The sequence below is a fragment of the Eulemur rufifrons genome, chromosome 30, assembly GCF_041146395.1.
Source record: "Eulemur rufifrons isolate Redbay chromosome 30, OSU_ERuf_1, whole genome shotgun sequence".
Taxonomy (NCBI): domain Eukaryota; kingdom Metazoa; phylum Chordata; class Mammalia; order Primates; family Lemuridae; genus Eulemur; species Eulemur rufifrons.
Genome location: NC_091012.1, coordinates 71,535,151 through 71,556,814, shown reverse-complemented (window position 1 = coordinate 71,556,814; position 21,664 = coordinate 71,535,151). Strand labels below are relative to the sequence as shown.

The 21,664-nt window shown below is 39.0% G+C and overlaps 1 protein-coding gene across 1 annotated transcript in view; it reads left to right on the top strand.

The window, feature by feature from the left end:
- Window positions 1–2,698: 2,698 nt before the first annotated feature.
- DIAPH2 (diaphanous related formin 2) overlaps window positions 2,699–21,664 on the top strand; it is an 803,657-nt gene continuing 784,691 nt past the window's right edge. The window contains exon 1 of the mRNA XM_069462797.1: window positions 2,699–3,023. Coding sequence (XP_069318898.1) covers window positions 2,892–3,023 — 132 coding nt within the window. The 5' untranslated portion in view covers window positions 2,699–2,891. The remainder of the gene's footprint in view (window positions 3,024–21,664) is intronic.

Genomic DNA, 21,664 nt, shown 5'->3' with positions numbered 1-21,664 from the left:
CCCACCCTTTAAAACAACACCAATGAAACTTATAAATAGGGGTCTTCATGATCTGGAACCACCTTATCTGTTCTGCTGCTTCTCTTGCCAACACCCACCTCCCCTAAGTTCTTAACCACAGGGACTCTGCACATACTATTGTCTTTTCCTTTGCCTAAATGCTCTTCACTCTCCTTTTTTGCCTTGTAATTTCTCAGTACATTTTCATTTAATGTCCTTCCCAATAGCCTGAAAGCTCCATGAGAGCTAACGATGTCTGTCTTGTTCACCACTGTATCTGTGATGTCTAGCATGGTACCTAACAGCAGGCTGTCAACAAATACTTACTGACTTTAATCAGATCTTTAAGACTCAGCTAAAACATCATCTTCTTTGGGAAGGTGTCCTTGAGCTTCTGATACTCTTTCTCTCTCCTGTGGTCCATGGGATTCCTGTTCATATCTGTTGTACCGGTAGTGCAGTTCTTTAATAGTCTGTCTCTCCCAATAGACTCTGAGGTTCTAAAGGGCAGAAACTGTATCATCTTCATTCTTATAACTCACAGCACTCTGTATATCACCTGGTACACTCTAAGGAGCTCAAGAAATGTCTACTGAGCAGATTATTGAGCAATGTTTGAGCTTGGAGGGCCCTTAGCTATGGTCCACACCTATGTCTCTCAACAGGAATTAAATGAAAGCGTTGGATAAATAGGTCACATCTTTCTGCAGCATCCATTTTTACTCAATATTTCAGGAGGGGACACATTTAGAGAAAGTAAATCACGTATGTGTGTGTAGTGAATTGAATTCAAAACATACATGAAATTTTAAGTCAAACAGGAACTTCAATGAAGCAAATTTACATTGGGGCTACTTGTCCACCCTGTCTGGGGGCACATATTGCCTCTTCTCTGCTGTCCTCAGGCAGTTTACCACCTTAGTAGAGAAGTCACACCTACATGATTATAAAGAAAGTTAATGGCAATGACAAAGCTGGGATTAAAGCTGTTTTCAGATATCTAATGTTTTCACTCTACTGCCCAAGTTAGTTGCCTCCTCACACCTATAGCATGGTCAAATTCATCCTAGTACATTCTTTTTTTTTTTTTTTTTTTTTTTTTTTTTTTTTTTTTGTTGAGACAGAGTCTCACTTTGTTGCCCAGGCTAGAGTGAGTGCCGTGGCGTCAGCTTAGCTCACAGCAACCTCAAACTCCTGAGCTCAAGCGATCCTACTGCCTCAGCCTCCCGAGTAGCTGGGACTACAGGCATGCGCCACTATGCCCGGCTAATTTTTTCTATATAGATTTTTAGGTGTCCATATAATGTCTTTCTATTTTTAGTAGAGACGGGGTCTCGCTCAGGCTGGTCTCGAACTCCTGACCTTGAGCAATCCACCCGCCTCGGCCTCCCAGAGTGCTAGGATTACAGGCGTGAGCCACCGCGCCCGGCCCATCCTAGTACATTCTAAATAAATATGTTCAGATACAAATTTGATTCAGCATAGCTAAATTTAGGTTGAAGGGGAGAAGGGCAAAAGGAATCATAGCCTGAAGATATCTTCAGTAACAGGCATCTGGGCATGTTTATAGACTTGCTATCTAATTTACATTGCAGGTAGCTTCCTTGCATATGTGCTCCTATTCTATGATGGCGGTTCATTCAAATCCTGCCCAGCCCCTCTAATGTTCTCAGAGTGTACCTTTATTCTTAAAGGGCATCCTTTAAGGAGGATGGAAGAAATACAGCGTGGGCCTCTTCCTGAGGACAAAATGCTAGGTAAGACTCAAGGACTAAAGACTATAGTCCCAACAGTGCCTTGCTGCTGCTGCATAAAAACACCTAGCATTTGTCTAGGGACTTATATTTTTAAACAAAGCTTTGACACATATAATCTTATTCACTCCTCACAACTACTCTAAACGTAAACTAGTTCTGGAAAACTGAAAATAGCACTCAACTCAATTGTTAGCTCTATATGAGTGCCTTAGTTAAAGAGCCTAACAACTCCCCAGGGACTAAGGGGTGGGCGCCTGCTGCTTCAACTGCCCGGCCTGGGAATAAAGGAACCACTGTTATTTCTTTGGTCAGAACGCAATCAGGGCAACAGAAAGCACCTACTCTTTCCACTTTGACCCACACAGTCTGTCTGGGCAATTAATCAGCACTCCCCGCGGTTTTCCCATAGGATGCCAGTAGTTGCCCTTGCCAATCAAATATTCCCACAGATGTAGCAGGGCCACACCCCCCGAGAGGTTTGTGGGAGGAAAGGTGCTCTGGCCTACAGGGGTGAAGGCGGATACTCAGGTCGACCAGCCAGTGAAACTCACATACATAGCCTCCCCGGCCTCAGTTTCCTCATCTCTAAAATGGGCTACTCCTGTCTCTAGACTAGTTCCCTCCCATTTCACGCCAGATCACCAGGAAGTGAAATCAGTGCTTAACCGCAGCTGAAAGTCCTCTATTAGGCTCCAGTCGCTGCGCCGGGCATGCTCAGTAGCTGGGACCGACTCGGCTCCCAGAGTAGGAAGCAGCTTTCCGCGCCCCGGCGGGCGACTGCGGGCACTTTGATGAATCACGTGTGTTGAGGCCCTCTTAAAGAGATAGGCACCTAATTTCCCTCCACCCTAAACACCGCCCTGAGGGCGGCGGCAGCGGCGACCGTGGTAATTGCAACTGCTCAGGGGCAGGGCTTGCCCCAGTGCGGTGTAGTGGCAACATCGTGGTTGCGTCGGGGGTGCTTGGGAGCCGGGAGTCCCGGGGGCCTGAAATAGGCAGCTCCCCGGGCGGACACACTCTCCCTGTGGAAGAGGTGCTGCCCAATCGGCGCGGGGCAGCGTGAGCGTCCCGAGGGGCTTCCTCAGTTGAGGAGAGGTGGGGTTAACAGGGCACAGGTGACGGGGCCGGAGAAAGATGGAGCAGCCCGGGGCGGCGGCGTCGGGAGCGGGAGGCGGCAGCGAGGAACCCGGTGGGGGCCGGAGCAACAAGCGGAGCGCTGGGAACCGGGCCGCCAACGAAGAGGAAACGAAAAACAAACCCAAATTGGTGAGTGCTCCCGCAACCCCCGCCGGCCTTGGGGACAGGGAAAGCCCCGGGATCCTCCTGCCGTTGAACACGGGGTGACCGCGATCTCGCTGTGCAACTCGGGGAGCCGCTAAAGGAGCGGCCACGCCGAGGCGTGGAGACGGCGTGGGGGCGGAAGAACACCCCCTTCTCCACTTAACCCCTTTCTCACTCGTGCGAGAAGGAGAAAGGCCCCACCCCAACTTGGGGAGACCCCGAGTACTGGGTAGGGCTGTTGTTTGTCTAACTTGTGGGCGCCAAGCTCCTTCGCGCGATTCCATTCCCCTCCCACCTCTTGTCTATTGCTGTTTTGCCTCCGAACACTTAGGGTCCGGGCAGGGGAACCGCTCTCCTTTTCAGTCCAAGTACTTGGGAGCCCACGCACAGCCTTGCAAGTCAAGAAAAACACAACGTAGGCCCCCAATCTTTCTACTTTACCAGAAATCTAGGGAAGAGGCGCCTACGTGCGTTCCCCGCCCCCCGCCTTGCCTCTCTCTCCATGTGCTCTCCCTAGAAACGTTTCTTTGGAAGGGTGGTGGGAGCGTGGGAGTTGGAGGCTGGGTGAGGTACCACCAACTGTCGTGTGTGTGTGTGTGTGTGTGTGTGTGTGTGTAATAGGCATAGTCATACAGTACTTCCACTTACTTAAGAACGCTCAAAAGCAGCAAGCAGACTATCCAAGTCCCAGAGTCCTGATACGGTGAACCAGTGGTAGCAATCCATTTCCTGCCACTGAATGTGCAGAGGAATGAAATCTATGAGGCCTGGTATTGCATTGGGAAATACTGGAGTTTCCTCAACTCATCAGTTAAAAGTGTTCCGCTTTTTGTAAACTTTCTAATTTGGGTGGCATAAGGGGAAAGAGTTTTCTTTCACACATTCAGCAAATAACTCCTTATAGCCGAAGATTCCTAGTCTAGATCTGAAGCACAAGCCACGTGTTGCATATGTAAGATCTCAGTTTTAACGGGCAACTTGATTGTAATAGAGAAGGAGACGGTGACATAAATATAGCCATTTCTTCTGGCATGTGGCCATTTGGTATGGACCTGTTTGTTGTACTGCTCTCTTATCTCCTATTTGCCTTTCAATTATGGACTGTTCATATTGGAAAACAGGGGTCAAAGCGTTATGATTTTAGGAAATATGCAGCCTTCCAGTATGTGGGAAGGGACCTGGTGGGGAGATTAAAATAACAAGTTTGAAGCCTAATCAATTCCACTGTAACTTGAGGAAAATTGAGAACTTGCTTACTTGCTATGTCCTGTTACCCTAGTATTTACCAATGAAGAAAGTGAGTTACAGGCTCAGGTGCCTGCACCATCATGAAACTTAGAAAAGTTTTGTATGTCACCAAAGTTTCATATATTTAAAAATTCTGATGTGATTTTAAAATTTACCAGTTTGCAGTAAAAGAGTGATCATATTTCCTTTTTTTTAATGGACCCTGTACAAACCTGTGGTTTAATGAGTGATTAAAAGTTTAAGTAAAAAGTTAACTGATAGTTTCCACAAATAGTTTGGTATATCTAGCAAGAATCTAATATGCTTTTGAGAAAAAACACTTAACCTCTCTTACTATTATAATAACACCTTGATTATATTCTTCCCTTCCCTTTGAACATTTGTCCTGTTTCATCTTTATGTTTTACTTGCTTTGACAAGGTAACAGGATAGTTAGTGAGATGGTATCACTTTCAGTTCCTAGCTAACTTCACTGTTCCGTATTGAACATAGCTTGATATAGTAAAACAAGTATTTGAATCCAAGAATTTCTTAATATAAACATGAATTTTCTTTTTTGCTCAAATATAACTTTTGGGCTTTACATGATTTTACATGATGTGTCAGAATTAATAACAACAAATTTAGGAAGACATTATAGCACATTTTTAGGCAAGCAAGTTGACCAAACAGTAAGACTTTGATAAACTTTTCAGGAAAGGGTTCATCAGGGATTCTTAAAATTTTGCTTGTAAGATAAAATTTTATTTAGACAAAATTTTATTATTTTGAGTATTAATAATCACTACAATAGTCCTTAGTTTATTTTATGTGTGTTTGTAAAGGAGTTGTGGTGTGGGATTATAAAAGAGATACAGTCATAGAAATTATTTGTATAGGTGATTGTGGGGGATAGGGGTTCTTAAACCTCTGAAATTGTATGAAAATATTTGAGTACCTGTAGGTACATTCATTTTTCTGGGCCCCATAGCTTTCATCAGTTTCTCAAAGGCATTCATCACCTATAGAAGAATAAGAACTATTGCGTTACCAAAGATAATAAAGAAAATGACAGTTGATTCCACTCTAAGATACTGAGGAGGGGAAATGGCCAAGACCACATGGGTGATTGATATTGAAGATAATTCTGAGGGTAAAAAGAACTTAACTACACAATGTCTACATCGTATTAGCTAAGATTAAGTTTTCCATTACATAGAAAAATTAACTCAGTTTCTCTAGTGGAATCATAAAGTTTAAGGTTTGTGATTCAGTTATTTTCATGTAGTTGCTCACGGTTGTGGAAAAATGGAGATGGAAAGCATATTTTCTATAAAGAGGAACTACTTTCATTTATATTCTAAACTTTTTGATGGGTGTTAGAATTTTTTCAAAGTGGCATTTCAGAACTGTAATGACTTCTGTTTAAGATTAATTAAATAAAAATTAATGAAATTCAGTTCAGTTTTCTTCGTATATGCATCCTTATAATGACACTTTTATTTTGATTCTTTTTAAAGAAGGCATTCCTGTCTTGGAGTCATCACATTTTAAATAATGCATTCGTAGTAGCATTTTGGATTTTGTGTAACTATCTGGTGAGACCAAGATTGTAGCATGTCATCAAACAGCATGAATCTTAGACTAATTAGTAATTTGATGTCAACTGTGGAATGTATTTTGTTGAGTAGCAGAGAAAGCTCTGTAAGTGTTACTGTTACAGCAAGTGTTACAGCGAGTGGTCCTGAGGACAAACCGAGCGGCACACGGAGAGTCGGAGAATCAAGGTTTGTTTGCTGGCGGGCTCAGAGGGGGTCTCGCCACCAAATTCTGAGCCCCATCTACCCAATTTTTCGCATTTTTATTAAGTTGGGGTGATCTAAGGGGAGGGGGTCTCAGGTGACTAATGTCCTCCAGGTAATAGGTTAGTGTCTGCACCAGGTAATAGGTTTAGTGTTATGTTGATGTGCCAGATGTTAGGTTAGTAATATGTTAATGTGCCAGGTGTTAGGTTAGTAATATGTTAATGTGGGTCTTCTGTGAGGGGTGGGGGTCTCAGGTGGCTGCTGTGTTAAGTAATAGATGGGGGTTTTTCTTATCATTTTTTTCTTTGATGTCTTTATATGTCTATTATAGGGCATCATTTCTCAATGGATGATAGTCTCGTAAGGCCATTATGTGAGTTGTTGTTTTCCGGGTTATAGTTGTTTTTATAAATTTAATAACTGTGTTGAGTATGCAGGGGCCTATAGTGACAAGGAGAAGAATAGTTATTAGTGGCCCAGCCAGAGGTAGTAGTCATGAAGTCCATTGTTTTAAGTCGAAATTTCAGCTTTGTTTTAATTTTTTGGGGGTTTTTTTTGGATTTTTTTTTTAGTTTTCTGACTTTTGTGGTTATTATTTTTGTCCGGTTTATATAGTAGTAACATTTTTTCCCTAGGAATATATAGGAACATACATAGTAACATTTTTTCCCTAGGAATATCACCCTTTTCAGCCGTGAGTAGGTTTAAGGGCCGTCTGTTTTGTAAGGTCACTGTTAGTGAATTTAGTTGACTTTGGAGGGATAGTAGGGAATCTGTTATTTGTTTTATGTCTTTATTTAGTTTTTGGGATAATTTGTGGTAGATGTTTAGGGATGTTTTTATGTCTCTTATTTTTGTTTTTATTTTAGTAGCAATTTTTCCCATTATGACGACTGATGTTAGTAAGGCCTGCCTTTTTTGGGTGTTTGGGTGGGGGCTTAGTAGAGTTTTTAGTTGTTGGGTTTTAAAGATAGAAATATTTGGGGTGAGGAAGACCTGGGTGTAGGTCCCTGTCTAGTTTTTTGGGAGGTAGAGGTAGGCAATGTCTTTATAAAGAAAGAATATGCCATCCCGGGAGCAGGTGGCAGTGGCATTACTGGGTAAGGTTTGGTTATTTGTGTAGAGTTTACCCGGTATGAATTTTAATATTTTATTTTTTTCCGCGTTAGTAATGTAAGTGATATGTATGTGGGAAGTCATGGCTAAATGGACATTGTGTGTTATTGGGCCCACCAGGGATGTTTTGTTTGGGCCTGGGTTTGAGATATTGGAGTTTTAGTCTGGAGGCACAGGGACTTTAATAGAGACTCGTTTCTGGAGGGGTAAATAGACCCAACATAAAGTATGGTTGGGTAGGGCCTGGAGGGTCATATTGAAGAACTGAGTTATTAGGGGAGAGATTTTTAGGGGTTTAGTGATTTTTTGTATATCTGTAAGATTTGGTCTTTTATAAGTTGACTTTGTTATTGAGGCTATTTTAATTAGTTGAGTCTTTGTATCTTTGACTTGTTAATGTCCACCAGGTAATAAATGAAATTAATATCTACACCAGATAATAAGTTTAATGTCTACACCAGGTAATAAATTTAGTGTCTACACCAGGTAATAAATTTAATGTTATGTTAATGTGCCAGATGTTAATAATATGTTAATGTGCCAGATATTAAGTTAATAATACACTAATATAAGTCTTCCATAAAAAATAAAAATCTCAGGTGGCTACTATGTTAAATAATAAATGGAAATTTTTCTTATCATTATGAAAGAGATGCATCTTGAATCCCACATATTTAAGGTGCTGATTTCACTGTTAATAGAGGCCAGCATTAAGGTAGAACTAATGCCCCCTCTTTCTCTTTCTCACTAACACACACAATGGTTTAGAGTGACTTGATGGTATTTGATGTTTTTGCACTTTGACTTTGTGTTTCTGTATAATTTCTGACGCCTTTGGTTTTTTAGACAGTGGAGTCAAATTAGTAACTTGAAATAACAGAAATTAATTTTCTGTTTATTATATAATAGCCTGAGTATTTGGTTATTTGTTTACAATTGGATAAATCATGTTTGATTTTAAATGATAATGCATGGGCACAATGATTTCATTTATGCAACACACATTTACTGCATACCTGTTACGTGCTAGGCATTATTCTAAAGGTTGGTGATGTGAAGATGCTCATAGTCTAGTAAGACAGGGTAGTGAATTGATGATTAAAGCTCAGTGTGATAAATTATGATAGGAATATACATAGGCGGCTGCTATAAAAAAGTCATGGAGAGGCATCTAAATAGAATTGGATGCTTGAGCATGGTAAGGAAAAGCTCATCATAGTACGTGACTTGAAGAATATTAATTAATATTAATTAATTGAAGAAGGGGAAGGAAAGGCATTCTAGGTTGAAAGAACAACATATACAAAGGTAGACAGATGCCCAATATGGCTGAAACAAAGAGTACACATGGTGGACCTGTATGTTTCAACTTCTTTCTGAAAATAGAGGAAAACCATTAAAGAGATTAAAGCAGGAGAGTGACCTGATCAGGTCTATGTTTCAGAAAGAAACTTAGTACTTTGCAGAATTTCTTGGAGAGGGGTGCCAGAATGGAGGCAGGAAGACCAGTTAGGAGGAGTGGGGTGGCACAAGAGTTTGATGTTTATAGTTACTCCTGGATTCCAGTTGCAACTTACCTGCTGCTCATCCATTTACCAGCTCATCCATTTACTGGGCATATTTCTCTGTTCCTCTTTCCTTCTGCCACCTCCATTGGCTGTCCTTCCTGCCACCCACCCTGAACATCCTCACCAAATTTGAAATGTCCATCCCGTTTCTCTTTTATAAATCTCACCCCCTTTCACAGCCCTGCTCATGTCTCAATATTCTCTTTCTTCCATTAAACCTTCGCTGATTAGTTCAGCTTACTGAGGGCTCTTCTTCTGAACTCATAACCCTCCTGAGTCTAAATGTTACATGCTGATCTTGTCTCTGCAAGGATTTTAAAGTGGCTCTAGGCAAGGGTCCCATTTTATGCCTGTTCTTGAAAACCTGGCAGGCCAGTGCTTGGGTGCAAAACTACTCAGTAAATAATTATTAGCTGGGGATTTTTTTCCCTATAGGCCAGACATTTTGAGGGTGTAAATTGTTGAAAAGAGGCTTTTTTAAAAAAAGAGTGTTTACTTTTATGTGCTTTTTTTCCCCTTTGTATAAATATTTCATCAAATTAACCTATCTGTACATTCTTCTGTGCCTTTTCTCTAATTTTGAAGTTCAGGAAACTTCTTCAGGGCCGTGAGAAGTCCCCTACCCCCCTTGTTTGAATTCCTGTGATGTCAGAGCCTGAACTTCCATGCAGAAAAACAGTGCCAAAACTGATGAGCCAAGTAACATTTTACTGTTATTAGTAGGAGACTTCAGATTATTGGCAAAAGAGTATGAACTGGAGAGCCATAGGACCTGGGTTCTAGGGTCTGTTCTATCTTTTATTTGCTTGTGATCTCTGATGAGCCATTTAACATCCTAAGTTTGAGCTCTTTGATTAATGTCTGCCAATTGGAGATAACATTGTCTGCCTGATTTGCTTCACAAGGTGATTTAGATAAAATACAGTAATGAATGAGAAAGCATTAGGAAATTCCATATGGTTATATAAATATAGAGCATTATTTTTAACCCCTTATATTACCTCAGTCAAATGTGATTGTGGTTGGATGGTTTGATGGCTTTCTTGCAGTCTGACAGCTCTAACATTATTATTATATAAAGTACCATAATATGGTTATATGTTGATTGATTCCTTATTCTCTCCCTAGTTCCATTTGTCCATTTGAGGATTATACAGTCTGTCCTTTTGCTAAAAATTCATTCTGTTGAGTGGATATATGATGTGAGGTTAGCTTTTTTTCACTGTCAGTTTTTGAAGAAGCAGCCTACCCTTTTCTTTCAATTTATCAATTTGAGGCATTTATAACTTTAAAAAAAAATTTCATTAGATATCTATGACAATCTGCCTTGTCACGCACCTTACTGCTGTTGTACAAATAAGGAAACCGAGTCACCGAAGTGTTAAGGGGGCTGACTTAGAGATAAGTTTAAAAGCTATCACCTCTGTTGTAGAAATCATCTATAGCACTGAGTCATGCTTCAGGGACTCAAAGTGAAAAAGTTATTCAATTTTTTTTTTTGTTCCTTTTGGAACAATTCTAATTGTAACCCACCTAAGTACTAAGAGCTCCAGCAGTAGCAACATGTCACTGAAGTGAAATCATATTCTTTCCAAACCAAGTCTCAAAGAACTCTGAAAATAACAGGATGCTCCGAAAATAGTACATACATAATATATGCTAATTTACATGAATCAGCACATGTGGTTAAATATTACTGGGTGTCACCAGTGAACCACAGGGATTATTATTGAGAACTCAACTTTCCCTTACTCCTGTATTCAGTCTGCCATGCAGAAGAGACCACTTCTTTCTGTTGGATTTGGGATTTTTGATACTTTAGTTTTCCTTAAAACAGAAGAAACTAAGATGATGGCCAGGTGACTTAAAATATAGTTATAAGGTTTATTTCCAAGTGAGAATCTTGTGGAAGACACCCATTGTGGAAGACAGCTCAAAATAGATGCATGTAAACAAAAGGTGAGATATGCATTCACATAGCTATTTATTATGATTGTCAGTAGTAGACAGAAGTTAACTTACTAATTTAAACCTTATTTACCTGGTCAGGCTGAATCTGTTTGCAACTAAATGATATACTCTGATATAAACAGCTACTCAACTGAATTCTAGTACTTGCTTGCTTTGTGTGTCCTGGAGGAAAAGGTATTGGTGCCTTTCTCATGAAAGAATGTAGAAAACAAATTTCTTACTAATCACCATTTACACAGGCTTTGATTTAATGAAGGTTTTTCTGTATTGCTTTACAGAGAGTACGCTACATTGCTACCAAATACAGACTACCAAATTGGCCACCAGTCTCTCCTTCTGTTAGGGCTCTCAACAGTGTGGTCTGTTATGAGTGAGAAGCTTCTAGGTGGCTATTCAGGGAGGCCTACGTAGAAATCCAAGACTTCGTTAGGAAGGAATTATTCCCAAATGGCTATGGACTTAATCATCTGGCAATTCTAGTGCTCATCCAAGGTAGAAGAGACTTTGGAGACAATCCTTTTTAAAAAATCTATTTGTTGTTCTGTGGTAGATATCCGCAGATTTTGATAAAGATCTCAGAATTACGAGGAATTTTTATCTACCCTTAATTTATCTGTCTAAAAGTAAATTTGATAAAATAAAGTTTTTACTTTTTAATATGGGCCAGTTAATAAGACTTTTTATAAAACTTATAAAAATTTTTAACATACTAAAAAGTAGAGAAGATAGTACAATGAACTACCACCATTTATCCATTACTCAGATACAATATTTATCTAGATTTTGCAATATTTACTTCATCTATCCTTTATTTTTTTTCCTTGCTAAAGTACAGGGTGTCCCAAAAGTTGCCATACATAGGGAAACCAGGAAATTGTAGCTAACTGTACCTTTGTTTACAAAATATTTACTACAAAATTTTATAAAATTTTTCCTTTGTATGGAGACTTTTGTGACACCTTATATTTAGTACAAATCCCAGATATCATGTCATTTTACTCCTACATACTATCACATCTTTAAAAATTCCTTGGTGTCTAACACTCAATCCATAATCACATATCACCAATTGCCTCAAAATAATTAGATTTTAATCTAACGTGTGCCTAATTAATATACATGTCACTGAACTCCTTAAACAAATATAGCTTTAAATTAATGGTAAAATCTTGTTTCAAGTTACTCCTCATAAAGTGCTTTCATAAAGCATCAGCCCAAATTAAGTTCAGGCCTGTTTTTATTTCTGTAGAACTATCTGGAAAGGTTGACTATACAAGGGTGGTTAGACTCCTTGGAACAGCCACTATGTATCATAGAAAGTAGACCAAATTAAGACTTTTGGCTTCACCCACTGGTTGGGTAATCAGTCATTCTTCATTTTGCAATTTGTGAAATGGGGTGAGGCTTGTGTATAAAAATTTTCCTCTCAGGGAAATGTTGCAGATAGTTGGGCAAAGGAAAATTGTTCTTGAATTCTCTAGATAAAAGTGTATGACTCTTTGATACACACAACCCCCCCCCCCCCGGTTTATGTTACTAATTCTAGTTTTATTTTAAAAGAAGTGCCAATTTGATCTTTTTTTAAGCTACTTTGATACTCTAGGTTGCTGAATCTGAATAATTTGGTAAGCAAATCTTCACAAAGAACTTTCAACTATTAAATTTGCCTTATTGAGATGTTTGTGGGTTTAAAATTGAAAACCAGGCTATACTTAATGAGTTGATCGAGCTGGGGATGGGTGGAGTGGGTAAATATGAGAACTCAACTTGGGCAAACAGCCTAGATTCCACAGATTTACTAAAGAAATTGTGTAACTACTACTTTCCAGACAGCAATTTAGTGCTGTTATTGTGCTGGGAGGCAATAGACATATAATTTCTCTAACTTTGGGGACTCAAGTATTAATACATTTAGATTAGTAGTCCATCTCCACTCCACAACTTCTAGACTGACCATTTACTGACCCAATTAGGTGGGTAGTTTTCCTCAAAACAGGTAGATGAGTGATAATTGTTGGGCCTGATGGCCGGTATTTTCTCCTTTTGTTTTGCTCAGGGGAGGGAAAGCTATGGAGGTAGTGTTTTATGTGCTTTGAAATCAATCACTGATAAAAATCTTAAATGCTTAATAGTATATTATGCTGGCTGGAGATGTTCAGGAAGATTCTGTATGTAGATAGCAAGACTTTGTATAGTCTGTACATTTACATTTTGAACACTAATCGCATGTATGTATAACGGAGAGCAGGGCCACTCTGTATGGTTGAGCCCTGCTCAAGGGTGTGAGACCACAGAGGACCACTTACCAAATCATGGGCCAGTCACAAGACTCTGTCTTTATGGGGCCACTTTTTCAAATTCACACATAAGTGCCATATGGGCTAGCTACTGCATTTAAAACCAGGTGGATTTTATTCTCATACCTGATAGGAAATTCTGTAAGGCCCAGGATGTGGTTTAGTGTCTCATTTAGAATAGGATTTTCTCATCTGTCTTTGATCCTCAGTAAAGGATATAAGGTGTATATCTAGATAATATATTGTCCTAAACCTTACTACATTTGCTTTGGAATTATTGAAATCCTCAAATGTACACGACTGTGGCTTAGAGGGCCTAGGCTGTAGGTTCAATATGTTGATTACCTTTCCTAAGGCTCCTCCCTTTCTATATTCCTCTTAGTAATTTTCTTGAGATTATTGTTTCACAGAGTTTCACGTGGTTATAGATTGTCCTGGTAATACTGCATATATATTTTTTTGAAGTTTGTGTTGTAACTAACTTATTTTCACTTACATCACCCATGACACAAGGCAAGAACATATAGAAAGCTAAGATCGGTTAAAATAAATTTGTCAGAGGCATTTCCTCTAATAATATGCTCTGCAGTCTAGTACTTCATATTACAAAATCAATGTTTTCCCAAAGAGTCAGTGTCTGTATAAAACATTTGTGAGTGAAAATAACCTTTTCTTAGGCTCCACTCTCAGCTTGCTTTTCATTGACATTGTATCAGCTTACATTCCTCCCCGCCATGGTTGAGTAGCTAATGGTCTTTAAACAAGTTATTAAAGGGAAAAATAAGTTTATGATGCAAAAAAAAAAAAAATAAAACTGGACTGGATTTTATCCATGTTAGCAGTTTGGATTTTCATGTATTTGTTTTACTAAAGCAGGGCTTACCCCCTTATTCTCTAATCTCTAAACTCTTGAGCTTCTTCATTACAGCCTATACTTGCCTCATCAAACCATTGTCAGATGGTCTTGTGTATTTCTGTGAGATCCAAATCCTCCATTTTTACATAAGCTCAGTAGGCCTGAGACCAAATTTTAGATTTTAAGTGGCCATATCTCTGTTTAAAATGGAATTGAGGTATTAGTTACATTTTAAAGTAGGAATTTTGTAGGGCTCTGGGCCCAGTTTTCAATACTCTTCCTACCAGTTCTGTTGTAGCTAAATTGTGGATCAAGCTATGTTATGTTACAAATCCCTGCTTTCAACCTCCTCCCTCCTCTTTGAATAGTGTTATCACTTGCATGTTTATAAGTCTGGAGGTCATCTTATTCCTTAGTGTTTTTACTGGTTTCTGTGATTATTACCAATGGTGTATCCTATTGTCTGACCACAGAAATAACATGCAGAACGATGGTCACTGGATGCTAAATCACTTACTGTGACAGAGATTTATTTAAAAGCATTTACTATCTACACCTGTCACCAAACCATGTTGCCATAAACTAGTAGAAACTGCATTTTGATTTTAGCACCACCACTTCATGTTTTCAAGACCCCCACACTGTATTTTATAAAATCTAACAGTATTTCTTATGCTATATAGAGTTGAAATAAGCTAAATAGGATATCTAACTGATCCTCTTAAGGGTGTTTTTTGTTTGTTTGTTTTTGGCTATTTAAAAAGGTTGTATAGAAACAAGCTGGCTACTTTTTAACTCTGGACAAGTCATTTATTTATCTTTTGTCTGAGTGTCAGTTTATTCTGTGAAATAAAGGAATTGAAATAGATGATCTGCAAGATTCCATTCAGCTCTGACATATTGGGAGCCAGAGGTTATTGAGAGCTGTAATGAATCTGCCCTAACATAAATATGTGACATTTGGATTCTACTTAGATGAAAAGTTGGAATTATGAAAGATGATTGTTTAAGGCTGAATGCTAAAGAGTGAATATCCCAGTTAACTTTCCTGCTTCTGGAGTCTGAGTTAGCCTAGTCCAGTGAAAGCCACACCAACATTCCACATCAACATTCTTTTAACTATGCATTGTATATAGGCATACTGAATCCTACATACAATGTAGAGAGTGCGGGATGACTCTGCCCTACATCATCCTAATTCATGGGTGGTTGCTTTGCTTCAGTGACCAGGTACAATACTCAAGCCTACCCAGAGGTAATTCTCAATAATACATAATAACGGCTGGGCACAGTGTCTCACACCTGTAATCCCAGCACTTTGGGAGGCTGAGGCGGGAGGATCACTTGAGCCTGGGAGTTTGAGACCAGCTTGAGCAACATGGTGAGACTGTGTCTCTACAAAAAAGTAGAAAAATTAGCTGGGTATGGTGGCACATGCCTGTATTCCCAGCTACTCAGGAGGCCAGGGCAGGAAGATTGCTTGAGCCCAGGAGACTGAGGTTGCAGTGGGCTATGATGATGCCATTGCACTGTAGCCCAGGCAAAATAGTGAGACACTGTCTAAACAAACAAACAAACAAATCCCACAATATCATATATTCTAGTTGTTTTTCTAAGTGCTTTGCATGTATTTGTCAAGAACTATGGAAGGTCTGGGATACTTAACTTACCTGTTACTATTTCACGGATGATTGCAGAAGACCCAAGAGACAAAAGACAGTTTATTATTCATTGAAAAAGCAGTAGCCAGAATCTTAGCATGATATGCTGGTTCACTATAACCTTAAGTCCCATTGTGGGTGGACCAGGATGATGCCTACAGGCAGTGAGTTGCATTACAGGAGAGGAACACTGAGTTTGGGGGTTTGCCGCTTTTAGAGTAAGAAGCAGCCAGCCTGCTGTTTGTCTGGGATGGGGAGATATTACCTCATCCTCAAGGGCACGTGCTACAAACGCAGCCAAGGGAAATGGCCTGGGTAAAATGCTGTCAGTGCCTTTCAGTCGTGGCATACCCAGCAGGAATGTGCCGGGATGCTCAGAGACTGATAGTGGATTGCTGCTCACGTCGAAATTAACTCATTTCATCCTCACAACGATCATTTCATAGGTGAGGAAAAAGTCTTAGAGTAGAGAAGTAACTTGCCTGAGGATATGCAATGGTGAATTTGACATTCAAGACCAGTGTGACTATAAAATCCGTGTTTTTAACCGTGATTTTCTATACTGCCTAGGAACCTAAAGTTCTGGTAGCTCTAAATAGACCTGAAGACCTAGTGGTCCTCTAGACGTGTGATGGTTGGATCTGGCCTAGATTTGCACTATGCTTATGTGTCATTTAGAAGACACAGTTCAGGGGCTGTTCATTTCAGTGCCACTGATAATCAAAGTTAAAGGTCTTTGAATCATTGCCATGTCAAGTATGTGACGATTTGCTAGAAAAGAGCCATGAGAACAAGAGTGATGTGGCTGGGGATTTTAAGGCTACATGAACACAGTTCTTAAAAAAACCAGTCTGGCTTTTATTAAATAATTTCTTGGTCAATACAAGGCCTGCTGTACTTTACTACTGTTGCATATTGCATATGATTCTCTTTATGTCCTGTGTGTGTCAGCCTTGGAGAGAGTGGCTTCCCAAGAGATTACATTGCAAGTCATACTGCCTGCTTCATCTTTTAGTTGTTCTCTCTCCTCCCCTCCCCACTCCCCTTCTGTTTGTTTGTGAATTTTTTTGTGAAGTGAAGCTACTTTGGAAAAACTAATGCTATCTCCTGTTACACAAGTACACGGCATGCATTGTTTCTTGTTTAAGGGAGTGCCAAGAACCACCTACCTCCTCCTGCTGCTTCCTGTGTCTGCTTTGCCTAAAGATTGGCTGCTATAAAAGTGTGGCATATTTAGCCAAGTGCTATATTTTTTAATTAGTCTGCAGAAAGTGTTGTGACAAACTATTTTTGTGTTGATATGTGACGAGTAATAGAGCCCTAAACTATGGGCTTAAGTGCCAGATAATATAGAAGTGCATAATGTAGTTTGAGTTCTATTCTCCTCAGCTTTGACTATCATCCTTCCCCAAAGAAAAGGGGAGCCTTTAATTTTAAAAATGTGATGGCTAAAGTAGATCATGAATATACCAGTATATACCTAGAGCCTGGAATTGGACTGTTTCACACTTATGATTACTAATCTTAACGAGTTAAAATTTCTGTGTTGGTTCTGTCCATAGAACTATGTACAATACAGCATGAAAGTAGGAGGTGAAGGTTATCTTATGCTCTCAAAATGATACAGACATAACTGGGAAAGGTGATAATTAAGCACACTAAGAATTTTATTAAATTTCTGTTTTTCAAGTATCCCTTTTATCTATTCTTATAAATTCATATTTTCTCTAAATATGGCCCCCATCGTTGATGTCCTTTTTTTGCTTTTGACTTCATCTAACCCAAAGACCTTTGTGTTATGGACAAATATATAAGGAAGGATATAGCAGTCCTCTGTCTCAAAAAGTGTATTCTCCCTCACCCCCCAGTGATTCTCAGTGGAGGACAATTTTACCTCGTAGGGAACATTTGGTCATGTCTGGAGACATTTTTGGTTTTCACAACTAGGGGAGGGTGCTACTGGCAGTAGTGGGTAGAGGCCAGGGATGCTGCTCTATGTCCTACAATCATGGGACAATCCTTCCACCACAAAGAATTATTCAGTCCAAAATATTAAGCTTGAAAAACCCTGCTTTAGACCCTATGACTTTTTGTATATTTAGTGTGAAAAATTCCTGTGGCTCCTCAGCCATTCTTCACTTTCCATTCTATCTTTTCTTCTGTTTTGAGATAGGATCAGATCATCCCTGTTTTCAAGGAAGCATCATTTGTTTCATTGACTCCCACCAATTTTATTTTCATTTTCTTCCTTTCTACTACTGGAAATCTGCTGGGCTGCACTGTTATCAACTTTGTAGTTGTAAACTATATCTGTTACCACTTACCTCATTTCTGACATCTAAGGAAAAGATGCATTCTCATCCTAATGAGTTTAAAACACTATTTTTTCCAATAACTTTTGATGCTGGTTACTTTTAACCCATCATCGCTCTGGATTTTAGATTACATGGTACAGCTTTCTCTGGCAGCTTCTGCCTCTACATTTGTTGACTGCCAAAGCAATAGCTTTCCTAGCTTCCCATCTCTAAAACTTGTCACAGTTTATCTGCTCTACTCCACGTACAATTACAGGCAATCTTATGCCTCTTCAAATACCACCTGAATGCAGATGATGCCAAACTTTTTATCTACTGTGATATGTAAGTTTGATACTTTATCATTGTTTGCTGAGAGGCATCTCCTAACTGTGGTGCAGTTCTACCAAAAACAGCATAAAAACTGGGATACTTTATGGTGGTGTTTGTTTTAATATTTTTCTCTTTGCAGGGAAAATAAAAATTAACTTGATCTGCCCCCCACCACCTACACACACACACACACAGACATACATGGTCACACACGGTATTTATCAACTTTACCTTTTCAAGCTAAGATTTACTTTTGCCTCACTTATCACCAGACTGTACTACTCTATTATTAGTCACTGACTGACCTTTATGATTTCTGGTCCAGTTGAATCAAGGTTAACTTCCCTATTTGACCAGTAAAAGTCAGTGACTACTTCTCATCCAACTCATCAGGACCAAATGTATTTTTATATTTAGGGCTACGATTAAGCACCTGCTTGTATCTTATCTTTCTTTTTCTATTTGCCCCCTCCGTTTTTAAGTGAAGCCAGTAAGTACTTTGTACCATCTGCCTGAAATAACCTCTCATCCTTTTTTTCCTTTTCAGTGAAGTCTAAGTACTTTCCTTCCATTTCTTTGTATAACTCTTAAGCTCTTTATTGCCTGCTTAAAGATGAGATGATCGCTTCATTCTCCTTCAACCTTCAATTTCCTGTAGAGAGCCAGTTCATTCATGGCCATATTAACAGTTGTACTTATTATAAATGTATGTTACAGTGTATAATCATTCCACACACATCAAATCTTCCATATTTATGAGACATCATGCTGAGGGCATAAACACAACTATATTCAGATCCTACTCTTGAGGAGCTCATGGCCTGTTGAGAAAAGAGGGACAGATAAGTATAAAGCACTAAATCCTATAATAAATAGGCATGAGCAGAATGCTCTTGGGAAAGCCACATACTGTGCTTGATAGGGAGAGGAAACACTTCACAGAGGTAACATTTGATCTGTGTCTTGGAGAAGGAAGAATAGTTTTGTAAGGTTAAAATCAAGCCATTCTCAATAGAAGGACCATGATGTATGCAGGCTTATGTAAAGCAGGTATTCATTTATGCATCATTAATTTTAAAATGTTAAGATTTTGGAGGGAAGGTTGTGACTGAGCCTGCTTTGTAACTGAACATAGGTGATCATAGGAAGCATTTTTCACCAACTCAGAAGTGGGGTGGAGAGAAGGGAACTAAATATTTATTGAGCACCTACAATGTTTCAGGCATTGTTCTAGAAGCTTTATATTACCATCTTACTTATTTGTTTTTCATAAACTTGTATGGTAAGTGTAGTTATTTCCCACATTTAACAAATAAGGGAAATAAGTCTCAGAGAGGTTAATGGATTCTGATTCCAAAATACATGCTATTTTATGATAGCATTTTGCCTTCTTTTTAGAAGTAACAGGCTACATTTAAAATCTAGAAATTAAGTATAATTTTCTATTTTATTTTTACATAAAATATATGTCATATTTTGTGTCAATATATATTTTTCATATTTTATTTTTCTCCTGTCACAGACCCTACTAGAGTCTAATAAATGCATCTTAACACATTTCATCTTTGTTGGATTAAATTAGTTGTGAAATAATAGAGCTTGAGAAATTGGATGGGAGTTGTCCACAAACATCTAATTGGTAGCTATATGGTTAGTTTTACCAGGGATGCAATTGGAAAAATTCTAGCTCTGAAACTCTTCTTGTTCAATACTTAATCTAATTTAATTTAGTAAATGTTTTGGAGAAGCCTACCTCAATACTGTGCTAAGCATTATTAGGGTTCAAATAAGTAAATCCTGCCCACTAGGAACATAGAGTTGGAGAATCTGATGTGCATAAGCCTGTGGTGCAGGGTGGAATGTGAAAAGTGCTACTGTAGATGTAAAGGTGCTGTGGGAACACAGATGGTGCCAATTCCAAATGGAGTGTTAGGGATGACTTCGTGGAAAGTTAGGCAATGGATGAGAGTCTTACAGTGCAGGGATTTTTTTTTTAACAGTGATAGAGTAGAGAAAGAGCATTCCTTGTAGTGAGAATAGTGTGCGTATCTTAGTCAACATGGGCTGCTATAGCATAGTACCATATAGACTGGATGGCTTATGAACAATAGAAATTTATTTCTTACAGTTTTGGAGACTGGAAGTTCAAGATCAAGGTGTCAACATGGTCAAGTTCTGGTGCGGACCCTCTTCTGGGTTGTAGATTGCTGACTTCTTGTGGTATCCTCACAGGGCAGAGAGCAGAGAAGGGAAGCAAGCTCTCTTGTAAGTCTTACAAGGTCACTAATCCCATTCATGAGGGCTCTACCCTCGTGATCTCATTTAATCCCTATTACTTCCCACAGGCCCCACCTTCTAATACTATAACATGGTACAGGGTACAGTTTCAGCATGTGAATTTTAGGGAGACACAGACATTGAGTTCATAACAATGTACAGGTGCAAAGTGGCTAGGCAGATAGGGCGTGTTGAAGAAATATGAGTTAGCCTAGTGAGGCCCAGATGTATGTATGAGAATGGTGGAGATCAATATGGATGGGGAGATTACAGCTCAATTATGGTCAGCATTGAATGCTTATCTAAACAGTTTGGACTTCATTTTGTAACCCATGTAGAATATTTGAGCAGGGGAGTGATGTGATCAGAGCTTACAATCAATCAGACCTTACTTTAGACATTTTATAATTGGAAATATCATGAAGTCTAAATTCGTTTGTCTAAATTCCTCAGTAATTGGCCTGTTTGTAGTGTAAATGTAAAGACATTTATTAATTCTCATACCTTTTGGCATGCTCTAATTTAACAGCTTTGAACCTGTGAAATTAAACATGTACTGTAAATAGTGTGCACTTTGGTGACTTACAGTTTTGTAATAACTTAATTGGCCCTTGCTCCTGGCCTACTATTCTGTAGATCTGTGCCTCAAAGTCTGAAGTTCTTGTTGTTGTTGTTTTTCCTCCACAAATAGATACTGCTCTAAAGGTCAGGTAGCTTAGATTACAAGGCTATTGCTGTTAAACTGAGTGTAGTGTCTAGGCTGAATTACAGTCTTGTAGTCCCTAGAATATTCCAAAAGAAGCAGCAAGATTTATGACATACAAAACTAGGTAAAGTTATCCTCACTAAAGTGTTATCATGAATTTTTTTTCCATTTTCATGTATGAATTTCCTATGACAAAATGAGAAGAGATATATTGCTCATAGCTATGGCAAAGTAGTCTGAGGGCTATGATTTGAGCTCAAGTCCCCTACTTAAGATAATTCACTTAAATAAGTGGAATTTGTATTAAGAGACACTGTCTACTTAGTTTTATTACTACAACTTTTATTAGGAACAGGGTTCCAAATGGATTTGAGGTAAGATCTAGGGGAATGAAAATCTATACATTTTCATTTGGAAAACTTGTCCAGGATTTTCTATACCTGGAATATCAAAGTATGTGTTGATCTGTGTTCATGTCTAGATCTTATACAAACCGTTACACACTGATTCAGTTT